Source organism: Aureobasidium pullulans (assembly GCF_000721785.1).
Source record: "Aureobasidium pullulans EXF-150 unplaced genomic scaffold scaffold_34, whole genome shotgun sequence".
NCBI lineage: Eukaryota > Fungi > Ascomycota > Dothideomycetes > Dothideales > Saccotheciaceae > Aureobasidium > Aureobasidium pullulans.
The window spans coordinates 151,259-165,627 of record NW_021941054.1 but is presented as its reverse complement, the minus strand read 5'-3'; the positions used below and the strand labels follow the sequence as shown (position 1 = coordinate 165,627).

Sequence of the window (14,369 nt, the reverse complement as noted above, 5' to 3'; positions counted from 1 at the left end):
CTGGAACGGAACTCCTTCACCCTTCTCGTTCCTTCAGGTGCCTCCACTCGTTTTTGTGGATGCTGACGCGGTGTTTGATTCCTGATAGATTGCAAACGCGTGCAAGAGACAGACACGACGACTGCAAGAATCCACTCCTAAGCGCGCACGCTACAACGCAGGATTCGAATATCTACACACCCTCTCCCACCTCAGCGCGACACACGCCTGTCCCTGCTGATACAAGTATAGCATCGTGTCTCGAGCTCGCGTCCCGAACCTGTCCATCACTTTACTTTTCTCCTATGTTTTGGCCAGGCCAAGAGGGCCGGCTAACCAGAAATACGGCATTTTAGTGGTCCTCTACCCCGTTTCGGTCAGACCCTTTATCCTCTTCTCCACTTGTTGCTGCACACGCGATCGGCAATAATAAACATCCATTCTTTGCGCGGCGCAATTTCGTATCGCCTGTCATTGTGCGCCTCATCATGCCTGTCCCAGAGAGACGCACTATCTCAGCTTTATCAGAGACAAGAGTTATGTACGAATGATCTTACGCGCCCCTTCCGCCCTCCCCCTTGCACCCACGCAGAGTGTGAGCGCACGTGAAATCTCGGCTGGTCTAAACTCTTAAAGCAAGTGCAAACGATCTGCGGAGGGCGCCCCTCATGTTTCAAACTAGCATCTCTCCCACTCGGCCAACGAATATTCGACAAAAATCTCCGCAATATGATGCTCGACGGTAGGAAATGTGATGCGTACCGTACTTCATGAGCGCCTCACTGTGGCTTCATCACCCTGCCGCCGTGTGTAATTCCCACGGTCCAAGGCTCGGGCCCGCCTAGGCTGAGCGAACCTGACTCTGTTTTATTTCTGTCTCACGGAAAGCCGGCAATAACAACCAACCATGAACCCTGAATGGCTGAGACATCTCTTGTAGCACTCCGAGGACTGAGTCAACTGCGCCGCTCCCGACGTCTCATCCATGAAGTGCGCCGAGTATGATGGGAATAGGCTTTACGCAATCAAACCCAAGGGCCATCGTCATCACCTTGCTCTACTGCCCAGCCAACCTGTAGTCAAGCTGCCCTTTTCCCCCATTGGGCTTCTCCAGTCGACGTGGAGTTGGGCGAGGACTGTTCTGCCATTCGTCTCGTCCAGCTGCTCGCCTTGTATCTGCTGAAGAATAAATGCAACTTGCATGACATCCTGAGGGCTTAATATTGGCTTGTCGTCGGCGTCGTTCCAGTTCAGGCTCTTGCTGGTAAGACCTTGAGCCGTGCTGACAGTGACCTTCTCCAACACGACTGGCGTCTCTGTGAGATTCTCCAGCTGAGCTTCTAGTACGAATCTGCGAGTGTCTGGTGTGTCTTTCTTGGCCGCAAGATCGCCTACCTTTGTCCTCACGCCGAGAGCAGGCTGTGCGACGAACTGATACAGTTTCCTGAACGTCCTCTTATTCGTCGTATCATCTCGAGTTTCTTGATAGGTGACTGTGACGGCTAGTACGTGAGGACCGTCTTCGCGCAACTCATGTCGAACGACCTTCTGTAGTGTTTGCGCCGGTTGTATATCTCGACCATCTACAGCGTCTGGCCCTTCTAACCCCAAGGCAATGCTACCGCTCGGCACCTGAAGTTCGGCACTTAATTGTACGTCTCGTACGACGATAGGAGAGGAAGACGGCAGTTCGTTGTTCGCGCACAAGGTGCATGAGAAGACGGTACCAACGTAGGCAGCGCCAAACGCAGGAGGCAGTGCCAGTAACGGTGAAAGCGGAAACGGATCAGTTGGCGCAGTAGGATAAGGCAGCGATGCTTTAGCGATGGAGTCGGTGCCTGGTAGTGTATGCGCGGGAGATAGCGACGGATGCGATAATCTGCTCTCGCCAAAAAAATCTCTGTCAGCTCGCAGCTCGTTCAATGCCCCGTTCAATCCAGGCCATGATGCAATTACCTCAGTACCTTCAGACTAATGCTATGCGGAGACGCGCCGGAAGCGGCGACACTTCCAGCACGAGTACGAGTCTGAGCCATCCTTGTTAGGCCTGACAGCGGATTGAGGGCCTAGCGAAGAGAGAGTCAGAGAGATGCGAATGAGATTGTTCTTTGATCGATCATCTCGCAAGGCAAACCAGGCACAGCTGCACCCACGCGACGACTTGTCACTTCGGACATCCGACATCCAAACATGTGGCCCGAGCTCAAGCTCCCCTTCTTGCCCTGTTGCGAGCCCCTGCAGCCCGCGTTGCTTGGACAAAACTCTTTTGGCCTTTGTTTACCCCTGTGATGACTGATAACTGTCTCTACACCCTGGTCTCCTGCTGTGATGCACGCCATGGGTTTTTGCGCCCTGCTATCAACGCCTCCAGACAGCTGAGATTGCTTGTCGAGGATCAATGACCGAGCATTCCATCTGACCGGTGATCATATTAACATCCTCCACAGCAACTGTCTCGAATATAATGGTACTTAGATACTGTATCTCCTTCTCCACCTCCACTCTCCTCATATTGCCCCCTTGGCCATCGTAAATCAATAGCTCTCTATGGAGTAACACCTCTTGATCGACGATATCATTTTCGCTTCAGATGATCGGCCATATTGCCTCTTTCGGTCTTCCCCCTTTTCCAAACTCGTCTTCTGCAAGCACGTTGTGGGTTTAAAGATGCCGGGGAAGGGTTTACCGTTGGATAACACCATCATCGTTTCTCGATGACCGCTGGTACCTCTGAAATTTCGTGGCTTGCTGAAGGAAAAAAGAGGTACCCCTTTCATGTAGCACTGCCTTCCAACGACTTTCACAGCGGCACTGCTTTTCCTCTGATGGGTTTATGCAATTGAACGGTGGGATGTAGTTCGTATCCTCGTACCTACGCCAAACTCGAGGGGAAATGGTGCGCGTTGATGACTGATAACATCTATTTATGGGGCCATGTCTTGAAGAGTATTCACCTCGATAGCTCGAAAAAGACGATTTACTCTTTTGGGAACGAGTATACTTTCCTGCTCGTATACGGGTCTTGTAAGTTTCAGTCTACGAGTAAGGTTGATGAGCATTTCTGCAAATCATGACCTTGCATGAGTTTTTTCAAAGAGCCAAATGCTACCTGGAAGAGTATACATGAGCAGCTGTGAAACGGAGCTTACTCCTGGTGGTGGCAGGACCTGGCACAAAATCGACTCCAAACAACACGATGATAGAATTACCCTTGGAATATGAGACAGGAGAACCCGCTAAAGATAAATCCATTCTTTCGTACGAGTAGCCTAAGTTAGCGGTGAGTCGTTACGACCGAATTGCCTGAGGACAACGAAGCTAAGACATCTATAGTGCTCCACTGTAGCGAAGCCACAGTCAAAGAGCCACAATTAATCGAGCTCGATTGAGTAGTCGTCATGTATAAGCAGATAGGCGTGGCTTCGGCTCAATGCTTGGCCCCTTCGAATCGAGCATCACCTAAATATAGCAGTGGAGAAGCCATTACTAGAGAGAAAAATGTCGCGAAGCACAACTCCATTCCACGATATTCTGAGAGAATGACAATACCCAACATACGCAAATTCAAACTCCCATGAAGACTTCCTTAGACCACAACTAACACGTCAACTTGAAAATCCATCTGAACGAGCTCATCACTCCCTGGAGCTAATTACTACTCCATGCGGGACGTGGAGATATCGGCGACACTGGTCGACTACCTCCTCGCTCAGCTCCGACACCACTTTGAGGCTCATTTGAGCCTGGCGTCTGAGGTGAAGTAGGAGGCCTCATCATACCCATCTCATGTTCCTCTTCATCTCTCACTGGAGTCGTAGGCCGTGAAATCTTGGCGGCTGATTGTTGTCCGGCGGTGAGTGCATATCCTTCAGGGAAACATTCGAGCTTGACTTCTGTCTCGCCAGTCATACCTAGACAATGGACATGGTTCTTGGCGCGTAGTACTCGTTGGAGCTTCTCGTCAGGTCCATGTACCATTGTGGCTATGCTGTTGGCCTTCCAGCTGGGGACTTGCGCTCGGTATGTGTCCACTATTGAGAGTATGGAGAAAGTCGTTCCGGCTAGGGTTGTGTTAATACAAGATTTAGTATCACTTTGGTGGTCGACGACTCACCTAAAATCAGTGATAATGGCAGAACCAGAAAGGCCCACCGAACTTTGTAATATCTGATCCACTGCTGAGTAGTACCAAGCATCGGACTCGTTCCTAAGTCACGAATCGCGGTAGTCAAACTCCTTGCGATGGCATTGAATGTTGCGTTGGTGTCGGTCAGGTTGAACAGTAATAGAGTGAAAGGGCTGCCATAGATGTAGAGTGCGGGCTGGTCGCCTTGTGTCACCGCTTTTACAGTTCCGTTGTTGCTGTCTTGCTGTATCAATGACGTCAAAAAGTCCACTGTGCTCTGTATGCTCTTTTGAGTGATCTTGAACGGGGCTGTGATATTCTGTTGTAGCGCAGCAGAGTCTAGCGCAAAGTCGTCACGGTATAAGAAGGTGGGATGGAATACCGGATTCCATTCCGAGGTTCCTTGATCGACTCCAAGCCCATTAGGGTGCAGAGAATCCTGGTTGAAATCTGGTAAAGGAAGCCACGATTTAGGCAGTCGCTGGGAAGCGCTTGCCACGATGTGCTCAATGAGAACCTTGTTGACCATGGAAGAATTGTAGACGTTCAAGGACAGCTCCAAACCACATTCCATGGCTGAAGCTGGTGCAGCATCCCAATCGGCGCTGCCTAGAACAGAACTATCATCAGCTCGGATGGTGGTGAATGCAGCGAGTAATGTTTGCGAGTCGTTGAAGTTGAGAGTCAGATTTGGATCAGCCACCACTGCTGCTTGCAGAACAGAAACATAGTTGGCTGCTCGCCATTTAGCAGCCGTGTTCGAAAGGGTCAAATTGAGATGCTCTAGCGTCCAATCCATCCACGTGGCCGAGTTGTCTGTTGTCCAAGACGATGTGGTTGTACCATTTGGCTGTTCCATGTGCGTACCTTCCAGGTGGCTGGAGATATCAAAGCAAGTGCTTCGTATCGCCAGGGATGTATGTTCGCCCCACGTGCAGTTACCAGACATGCACGTGACAGACACGTTTTGATACCTGCCCGTTATTGCCTCGTTCAATCCATCATACAATGCAGCGGCTATTGCAAAGTCAGGCAAGGTTGCGACCTTCGCATACCTGGCTGCGTACGTGCTAACAGTCAAAGTACCACCGTCGAAGAAATTTGAATTGCCAATAGCAGCATTCATGTCATTGCCAACGTACGCATCAACGTCGATAAGGCGCCCGACATCAGAGATGATGGCCTGTAGAAACGGACCAATCAAAGAACCCAGTACCATGACCAATGCTCCCAAGGATACAAGGTGTCTAAAGTATGTCAGTCATATGAATGCAAGGCTCACAGTCGACTAAAGACTCACTTGCCACGCATGTGCAATATAAGCTCGAAACTAGCAAGAGATCCACGGCTTCCAGCATCGATCCTTTCGAAGAGTCCTAGTGGGCCACCCTTTCGTCGAAACCACGTCCATTTTCCCTGGGCAAGAGCCGCAGAAACTGCCATGAGGAGTGTTGATCTGAGTACCACTCCAAGAGTTGATACGACTGTGTTGATAGAGAAGAAGAATTCCCAACTTTCAAGCGGAGTGTCATCATAGATGCCAAGTAAGACAACGATGAAGATTGCGCTGATAACACTGCAAAGCAAGGAAAAGATTTCGATGTACCATGCCGCCACTTCCTGCTCCATCAATCCTGAAAGTCCTAGGTGATGGCGTCTGTGATTTGGCTCAGCTTGCGAAAATACAGCAGGTTTGTTTCTGGTTGAGTGAATTAGCCGAGATCTTGTCTCAAGGGCAATACTACACGCACAGTCCTTTAGGAGACGGACAGATGAGTGGTTGTGTCGGACCAGTGCTCTGATACTCATCTTGGTTCTCCTTGCAGCAATGAGCACCAGAAGATGCACTGCACGAACATGCAATAGATTGTACACAAGAATCAGGTACCTGGTCCATTGTGGTGGATGGTCAACGGGTATTCCGGTGGTAGACAGATATTTGGACAAAGAAAAGAGCCTAGGAAGAGGCACCGAGGAACCTAGAGGATAGTGAGAGAAGACACGAGCTAGATACACCTCGAGTAATCTCAACACTTGCGGTAGTCACTAGCTAATAAAGGTACCGAGGATAGGTACATCGTGTCGGTGTAGCCACTAAGCTTTGCGACTGCGACAATTTGATCATAGCAGCAGAGGCGCTTGTCTCAACGTGTCATTACTCACAGGATGTGTTCGCGTCCGTTGGGTAGCACGCACATCAATGCGTCTGCATATCCAAGGATTGCAGCGAATCGCCGGTGTTACCAAGTTCGAAATAAGCAGCATGCAAGCCTCACACTATCCAACTGACGCAGACATACCCTGTAGATTAGGAGACTTTTGTTTACAAGCCAGACGTCTGCAGGGTTGTGATTGGTGTCGCCAGGCTCGAATCCGCAGTCTGCAAGCCACAACTAGGGCACTGTAAGCTTACCATCCATGACAAGTACGAGATAAAAGTTGAGACTTAGCAAGGCAGAGTTTCAAGAGCTCACCATCTGGCGATTGGAGGGACAAGCACATCACAAGCGCAGCAATGCTGCGACCTGATGGTCCTTATTTCGGGTGTCTATCTTGCATTGATTGTGGCTTCCACAGCCTCGTGGCGGATTACTTCGCCTCAAGGATGACAAGAGTTTGCGCAGAGTTGAGTCTTGTATATTACTGCAGCTCTTCGAAGCAGCTGATTAAGTCTCCGAGAATGCGTGCATGATGCCGCGATTCCTGAAGCAAAATACAAATGAAGAAGACACGGCACGTAATAATCACTTTGCGAGACACCAAGTATGTAGATGAACCGGGTACAGACCGAATGTGTGAAGACATGCAAGACTCGATGGTTGTGTACAGCACGCGTTTCCAGCTCGAACTGAGAAGTTTGTTGAGGAGCCGGAGCTGTGGTAGTGACGTTCTGGGATATTCGTAGTGGTACAACCTCGGAAGCTTCGGCTTCTCAGAGTAAAAGTACTGACGTAGCACTAAGAATGCTGTAATAAGAAATCACGATGAATGAGGTCCATGTCTTCTGTAATTTTGGGCGACACGCATGTCAGTTTCCTCTACTTTGAGGCTTTCGTGCTGTACTCAATGAGCTCTCTATCGACCTTGGTTTGATTCGCATCCTCGACGACTTACACATTCCACTTGCACCTTCGTTCGATCTCATCAAGCTTGTGGAATTCCTTATTCAATACCACGTCGGAAGTTGAAGGAACCTTCTACAGTATGACCATGCCAGAAAATACTCGAGCCTTCAAGGCTCACGCACAGCGTACCAAGCGAGTGGCTTCTCAAGTCCGATCCTTCTACGACAGGAGACAACCATTCCGGATATTCCATGGAAGCACGAGCAGTACAAGAAGCCAGGAACAGGACCGTAATAAGATGATCTCGACGAGTGATTTCACCGAGATTCTAAGAATCGATGCCGAGAAGCGTGTTGCGGTCGTCGAACCCAACGTCTCCATGGAGAAGCTAGTCGATGCGACACTACCATACGGACTTGTTGCACCTGTCATCATGGAGTTCAAGAACATCACAGTCGGTGGCGGTTTCAGTGGCACATCTGGTGAAAGCAGCTCCTTCAGACATGGAGTCTTCGACAATATTGTGAACAGCATTGAGATTGTGCTGGGTGATGGAGATATTGTCCACGCTTCCCGTACAGAGGATTCTGACTTGTTCCACGGTGCTGCAGGATCTTTTGGTACTCTGGGTGTCGTTACCAAGATTGAAGTGCAGCTAGTGGAAGCTGGCAACTTTATGGAGCTAGAATATCGCGCTATCTCTGGTGGTCCTGAAGCAGTCAAAACCATCGAAGCGTACACGGCAGACAACAACATCCAATACCTTGACGGTATCATGTTCTCCAAGACCAGTGGTCTAATCATTGCAGGACGTATGACCAGCAACCCACCACTAAGCCGCAAGATCTCGAAGTACCTGTCAAGAAGCGACCCTTGGTTTTATGTCCGCGCACAAGAAATCCTCAATAAGGAAATACCAGGCTCAAATGGCAAGAGCTACACAGAATGTGTACCCATCAAAGACTACCTCTTCCGCTTCGACAGAGGCGCCTTCTGGGGAGGCTACTACGCCTTCAAATACCACTTCGCTCCCTTCAACAACCTGACCCGTTATCTCCTCGATGACCTAATCCACACCAAAACGATGTACACAGCCCTTCACAAATCCGGACTCGCCACCGAGTTCATCGTCCAAGACATTGGCTTTCCCTACTCCACAACACCAGACTTTATTGACTACCTCGACGACAATTTCAACCTCTATCCACTCTGGCTATGCCCTCTCAAACTCAACTCTCCATACCCGTTGACACCAAAAGGAGAACACTATCAACAAGACAACCAAAGAGTCATCAATATCGGCGTCTGGGGACCCGGTCCACGCGATCGCGACGACTTCATCGCAGCCAACCGCGCAATCGAGGCAAAAACAAAGGAACTAGATGGACTAAAATGCTTATACGCACACGCCTACTACACCGCACCCGAATTCTGGGATCTCTACGACAGAGAAGCTTATGATTCTCTGCGGGAAAAGTACAATGCCACACTACTTCCATCAGTGTTTGACAAGGTCACCAATAACGGACCACCTCCTGCGAATACCATGTTCGAACGTCTCAAGAATGTACGACCGGTGAGAGGGATATATGGAGCACTTTGCGTGTTCTGGGGTGGTGGATTGCCGTTTGCGAGGGTGCATCAAGGGCTCAGTATTGTGTTGTCGCCTTTGTTGCTGCTGATTTTCATCAGTGCTTGGATCGTGTCGTTCGGCAAAAATTTGTTGGGTCTAAGGAACAAAAGGCAAGGGAAAGCACATGTAGAGTAGGAAGCATGACGCTTCTGACTTTGCCTGAGAGATCAACACCATGTACTGTAATACCCAAATAAGCAAAAGCCAGCGATAAATTCCACTAAGCTCATTGAATCACTTACCACATTCCATCATAGCACAACCATCAATTTTACTACCTCGCCAGCACTCCTTCCATCGAACTATATATCGCATCTTCTAACCACACCATCCCTTCTCTCCAAGATCTACGACAGGTCTATATTCCAGTGCAGGTTCGAAACTCAAGATTTCAACGAGTGTCCTCCTGCCGTTCGCGGAGTTGGAGTGCTCTCGAAGACGACAATCGATAATTGGAATAGTGTTGGCATCCGAACTACACGTCCCAAAGAGCACTCATGATACCTTTTCCGCTCTGAACCTTAACGGCAGCTAAAGAGACAACTTGATCTCTTGTATCAACAATCAAAGAACTCGAATGTGCAAGAAAAGAAAAACGTCGATATCTTCACCTCTCTAAACCTGTACAAAAGCTCCCCAATACCTCCCTAGCAGCTCTTTGCCCTCCAAATATCCATTCCAATAATCCATCCCCAGTATCTCCTTCTATTTCCTAGCATCAGTAGCAGGCAATCTCTCCACATCAACACCCCTAATCTCATCTCTCATTTCCTGCTTGATTCTGGTAATTGTGCCTGCGCCTCCATAAACCATGGCCGTGTATACCATGGCTACACTGGCACCTGCATTCAACACTTCCAAGGCTTGTTTGCCATTGGTGATTCCGCCGGTTGCGAAGATTACTTTTTCCTTGTTGGTGTCGAGTTCGGCCGGTGTGGAGAGGGAAGTCTTTTTCGATGGCTTGGGAGACAACATCTTCTCGGCTGCATCAGGGGCGGCGCCTAGAGCTGGCTCGACAGCGGAAAATGCAGCTTTCGTCTCTGCTGCTGTTGTGGTTGTGGAAGAAGAGGTAGAGGCAGAAGAGGTAGAGGCAGAAGAGGCAGAAGCAGATACAAATCTGGAAGCAGAAGCAGAAGGGGTGGATTCATGAGGATAAGGGATATGCTGATCAGGGATCTGGATAATAGATTGATCGCGTGTGTTCTTATCCGCGGAATCAGTCTTTGGCTTCAAATTCTTGAGATCGCGTTCGACGCTGTTTTCAATCGAGGACTTGGTTTCGGCGTCGAGACTGTTGGGTGCGGCGGTTTGTGACTTGTCGGAGGGTGCGTATAATTGGGACCTGATCTTCTCCTTCATGGCTTCGGTCTCGAGTTGGAATTCTGACTTTTCTGCTTGCTTAGGAGCAGATTCGATCTTCTTGGGCTCGGGCTTGGTTTCGTTGGGACCTTTGTCGAGAGCGGTGCGGTATTTCTTGACCAGGGCGACAGTGCGTTCGAAGAGTTGAGGACCAGAGTATCCGCCGGTCTCGAGCATGATGCTTTGCTCGTCTTGAGGCAAGAGGTAGCCGGTGGGAAGGGCGTCGGGTCGTTTCTTCGTGGTGTTTCCGACGATGATGCCGTCGACGCCGCTGGCCCAGACGGCGCCACAGATGCCGCTAACTTGCTCTTCGCTGTCCTCGTCGGGAGAGACCTTGACCATGACTGCGGGCTTGGTCTTGCGATCGGCAGCATTGGCAGCATCGACAACGGCGGTCAGGATCTTAGTCAGAGGAGCGGCTTGCTGCAAGTTGCGAAGACCGGGAGTGTTGGGCGATGAAACGTTGACGACCAGGATATCAGCATACTTGGCGAGCTGGTTGACACAGTAAACGTAGTCCTGAGCGATAGCATCAATGTCGTTATCTGGAGTCTCCTTCATCTTGGCAATCTGGACAGCGAGTAGGCGACCGGGCATCTGACTGCCAGGAGGAACGCCAGCATGACCATCCAAGACAGACTTCTCAGCGACAGGGTCAAGACCAAGACCGAGAGCATAAGCAAACTCGCGCAATCGCTGGCGCAGACGTGTGGCAACAGCATCAGCACCTTCAGAGTTGAGACCGTAGCGGTTGATCAGGGCATTCTGCGAGGGAATGCGCCAGACACGAGGCTTGGGGTTACCCTCCTGAGGATGAGGAGTGATACCGCCAACCTCGACAATACCAGCACCGAAGCCCAGCACGACATCAGGAATGTCGGCATTCTTGTCCAGACCAGCAGATGTTCCAATGGGGTTGTCCAAGAGGTGACCAAACACGTCAACCTTCAAGTCTCCGTTCACATCCGGATTGCCTCTTTCGCGAGGGTGTAGACCGACCGAGTACAGCGCTTTCAAAGTCTTGTTGCTGATCTTGTGGGCTTCCTCTGCGTCGGCGAACAGGGTGCGCAATACACGCGGTACAAGCCATTGGTGGAAGGTGGCGCGTGTGTCGGTGACATAAAGGTATCCGAATCCGAGGACGGCGACTATCGAGGTTCCGAGGAGCAGGTTCTTGATGCGAGTGAAGCCAGAGCGGACGTCTCCAACCTTCTCGTTGCGAGCGACCTCTTGCTTGAGCTCGGTCGATGCATGGCGCACTTGTTGGGAGAGTCGGAATGTCTGTCGCGGCCGGAACTGGGCAGCGGTGCGTGCTGCCTGCACTCGAGACAACTGCAATTGACCCCTCATGTTTCCGCGCGCAGTTGCTGAGAAAGTCGCAACGTCAAATGTCTAATCATCATATCCATCCATGACCCTCCGACCTTCGGGGGTTCGCCAAGACGCCCTCCTCCGCATTCAACTCCGCAACTCCATCATCAGAATTTATTGAATCCATCGCCATGTGAATTGAGAAAACGTTAAATATCCTTTTATAGCACAGAAAGAAAGATTGCTTAACCAACTTCAATCCACCTTGCCTCCAGTCGCTGCACCACCCAATAATCCGTCCTTCTCATTACCCACTGTGAAGAAGGATCCGGTGTTGCCAAATGCCTTTCCTCTTCTGATCAACCCCCTACCCCAGATGCTGGCTCCAACGAGCAGCCCAATCACCAGTCCCAGTGTTATGAGAGGGTGTGCAGACATGCCACTACGTAACGTCCAGATCAGGTGCCCAAAGAACGAGTTCTTGTGCTTGGGGCTGATCTTTGGGGGTGATGCTACCACCTTGGGGAGCGTCTCGAGGATCGAAACACGCGATGGCACAATTGGATTGCCTGTCGATGTAAGGTCCCAGTACCGTTGGTTCTGTCGCCAAATTAGTCTCTGTAATGTGCATCGTTTCTCCATTCCAAGACTTACATCCTCGTCGTTGATGACGACCTTCTCTCCGTCCTTGACATCAATCCCGAATGTAGTCTTGAGCCAACGCTCCCAAAACACACCGTCGACCCAAGCAAAACCAACCTCTTTTCGGTCAATCTCATTCATGTCGATCCTGATCTGCTTGGCTGCCCGCAGTCCACGCTGGTCATTGCGATCCTCGGCCTCTTCGATACGCAGTTGCTTGGCATCACGAAGCTCCTGTCTCTCCAGCTGGAAGGCTTGAATCTCCTTGTCAATCCATTCGAGAGCGGCACTCTTGAGCTCCCGTCTGGCAATTACGAAATCCTCCTTGCGCTCGCGGTTCAAGATAGCGAGTACGACAAGTCTGTGATCCATGATGTCGCGAGCATTCGAGGATGTCAGCTCAGGCACGATAGGCAACCAGTTGGCTTGCATCCATCCCAGAACCTTTCTGAAGTCGCGCATGTCCCTAGGCGACAGAGGAGTGTAGTATGTCGGCTTGCCATCTCTGGACACAATCAGACGAGGCCAGGTTGAGATCTTGTATCTGGCAGACAGAGCAGGGTCCTTGGTCTTGACCAGCTTGGCGTGGCCGATTAGACTGAGCAACAAACGCTCAAGAGCCTGGAAGTCCTCGCTAGTAGTCGCATGGTCGTAGAAGTACAGGAAGATAACCTCCTCATCCTTTTCAAGAGCCTCGAACGCACCAGCATCAACATCGACAACACCATCGCCAGCGGAAACAGCCTTGTTGGCATAGCTGATAAGATCGCCGAGGCCACGCAGACCTTCGTACTCGATGCGCTCGCCTGCCTGGAAGTAGATCAAGGTAGGGTAGCCCTTGACGTTGACATCCTTGCACAGGCGTCGTTCAACCTCACAGTTGACTTCGCCAACATTCAGCTTACCCTTCATATCGCGGGCCATAGCGTGCCAACTGGGAGCCATAGCCTGGCAGTGGTGACACCAGGGAGCATAGAACTTGATGAACCAGGGATCGTGAGTGGTGGTAACTCTTTGTTGGAAGGTCTCAGCAGTCAAAGGTACGGAGGTTCCAGCAGGATTGGCAGTTTCCTTGGCAATCTTTGTGGCCTTGAGCAAGGACTTGGTCGATGTTGTAGAAGTGGTAGACTTGGTTGCCTCAGCAATTGCATCGGCTTCCTTTGCAGGGCCAACTACAGCAGCGCCCTTGAAGTCAGGCGAAGAGTTTGCTCCTACCTTGGGAAGCTTAGGGCCATCCTTTTGTCTTGAGCCAGGCTTGATTGTCTCGAGCATGCTCTCAATCCATTTGACCTCGTCCTTCATGGGCAGAGCACCGACCTTGCGCTCGACTTCTTTTCCATCCTTGAACTGGACCACGGTGGGGAAAGAGTTGATGTTGTGATCCGAGCAGGCAGAACCGAAAGCGACACAGTCGATCTTAGCGAACTTGAAGTCGTAGTAACGGGTGAAAGAGTTGAGGGAATCGGAAGATTCCTTGTTGGAGGCAGGTAGAGGGTCTGAGGTGTAGTAGAACTCGTGCAGGGTCTGCCATGTCGGAGCAAAGGCTTTACAGTGGTGGCAGTAGGGTGAAAAGAACTCGACTAGCCAGGTGCCTTTGGAAATGTCCTGATCAAGGGTGGTACCGCTGAGCTCAGGAATCGGAGGGACGCTTTGCCCGTTGAAGACAGTGCCCTTGGGACCAGAGTCTGCACCGTCGGTTACGGGATCCTTGTTTGTTTCGCCCTTTACTTCCGGATCTTTCGCGGGCGACGCAGGAGCATCGGGAGCATCTCTCGCGGCGTTCAAGACAGCATCTCGGGCAAAGTTCGATGGGGGAAGGGCGGGCGCATCAGCCTTGATCGGAGGAGCAGCGAAGACTGAGGCGGCGAAAGACAGGGCAATCAAGGGCGATATCAATAGCGATCGCATAATGAAGGGAGGCCCACTGGCACTCTAAGCCGGGGTAGATCGGAAGGTATGAAGGTTCGTAAGAGCAAGATAGGGCTATCTGCTCAGGTCGAGGTAGGTGCGACAGGCCAGATCCAAATGGCCAGAACAGGATGCAATCACTAGGCAAAAGAGCGACAGGAAAAGGGCAGCACCAGGTAGCAAGTCAAAGCATCGGAGCTTTAAAGTCAATAATAGGAGACAGATCAGAGCACTTGTGCTTGAGCCATGTCCAGATCACCGACTTGTGGAGGGCGGACTTGGCGCCTTGGCCGGACCGCCGAATGTTTGAACTGTTTGCTCATGGTCAGCAATTGGATGGCGGCGT

General features: G+C 50.8%; 5 protein-coding genes across 5 annotated transcripts; 1 reads left to right on the top strand and 4 right to left on the bottom strand.

Moving 5' to 3' along the window:
- Window positions 1-1,026: 1,026 nt before the first annotated feature.
- On the bottom strand, window positions 1,027-2,015 carry M438DRAFT_339910 (uncharacterized protein; the record flags this gene model as incomplete). Its single annotated transcript, XM_029904270.1, has 2 exons — window positions 1,027-1,858; window positions 1,936-2,015. The coding sequence occupies 2 exons, from the start codon at window positions 2,013-2,015 to the stop codon at window positions 1,027-1,029; spliced, it is 912 nt and encodes a 303-aa protein (XP_029755507.1).
- Window positions 2,016-3,798: 1,783 nt separating this feature from the next.
- Window positions 3,799-6,153, bottom strand: M438DRAFT_150524 (uncharacterized protein). The gene is made up of 3 exons (XM_029898967.1): window positions 5,857-6,153; window positions 5,406-5,804; window positions 3,799-5,352 (listed from the first exon to the last, which is right to left on the bottom strand). The coding sequence occupies exons 1-3, from the start codon at window positions 6,000-6,002 to the stop codon at window positions 4,041-4,043; spliced, it is 1,857 nt and encodes a 618-aa protein (XP_029755506.1). The 5' UTR covers window positions 6,003-6,153; the 3' UTR covers window positions 3,799-4,040.
- A 934-nt stretch (window positions 6,154-7,087) lies between these two features.
- M438DRAFT_369585 (FAD-binding domain-containing protein) lies at window positions 7,088-9,338 on the top strand (the record flags this gene model as incomplete). The annotated part of the gene is made up of 2 exons (XM_029908112.1): window positions 7,088-8,737; window positions 9,294-9,338. The coding sequence occupies exons 1-2, from the start codon at window positions 7,310-7,312 to the stop codon at window positions 9,336-9,338; spliced, it is 1,473 nt and encodes a 490-aa protein (XP_029755505.1). The 5' UTR covers window positions 7,088-7,309.
- A 170-nt stretch (window positions 9,339-9,508) lies between these two features.
- On the bottom strand, window positions 9,509-11,512 carry M438DRAFT_378322 (FMN-linked oxidoreductase; the record flags this gene model as incomplete). The annotated part of the gene is made up of 2 exons (XM_029908803.1): window positions 9,509-9,712; window positions 10,058-11,512. The coding sequence occupies 2 exons, from the start codon at window positions 11,510-11,512 to the stop codon at window positions 9,509-9,511; spliced, it is 1,659 nt and encodes a 552-aa protein (XP_029755504.1).
- On the bottom strand, window positions 11,435-14,249 carry M438DRAFT_349822 (thioredoxin-like protein). Its single transcript, XM_029906483.1, has 2 exons — window positions 12,128-14,249; window positions 11,435-12,073 (listed from the first exon to the last, which is right to left on the bottom strand). Exons 1-2 carry the CDS (start codon window positions 14,021-14,023, stop codon window positions 11,729-11,731), a joined length of 2,241 nt encoding a protein of 746 aa, XP_029755503.1. The 5' UTR covers window positions 14,024-14,249; the 3' UTR covers window positions 11,435-11,728.
- Window positions 14,250-14,369: the final 120 nt, after the last annotated feature.

What these genes read in the sequence shown, in the direction of transcription:
- M438DRAFT_349822 (XM_029906483.1), bottom strand. Translation starts at nt 14,023, where the DNA reads ATGCGATCGCTATTGATATCGCCCTTGATTGCCCTGTCTTTCGCCGCC. An exon ending in TCGTCATCAACGACGAGGAT is followed by an intron (nt 12,074 to 12,127) that starts GTAAGTCTTGGA and finishes ATTTGGCGACAG; the next exon opens with AACCAACGGTACTGGGACCT.
- M438DRAFT_150524 (XM_029898967.1), bottom strand. Translation starts at nt 6,002, where the DNA reads ATGGACCAGGTACCTGATTCTTGTGTACAATCTATTGCATGTTCGTGC. An exon ending in TGTCCGTCTCCTAAAGGACT is followed by an intron (nt 5,805 to 5,856) that starts GTGCGTGTAGTA and finishes TCACTCAACCAG; the next exon opens with AAACAAACCTGCTGTATTTT. An exon ending in ATATTGCACATGCGTGGCAA is followed by an intron (nt 5,353 to 5,405) that starts GTGAGTCTTTAG and finishes GACATACTTTAG; the next exon opens with ACACCTTGTATCCTTGGGAG.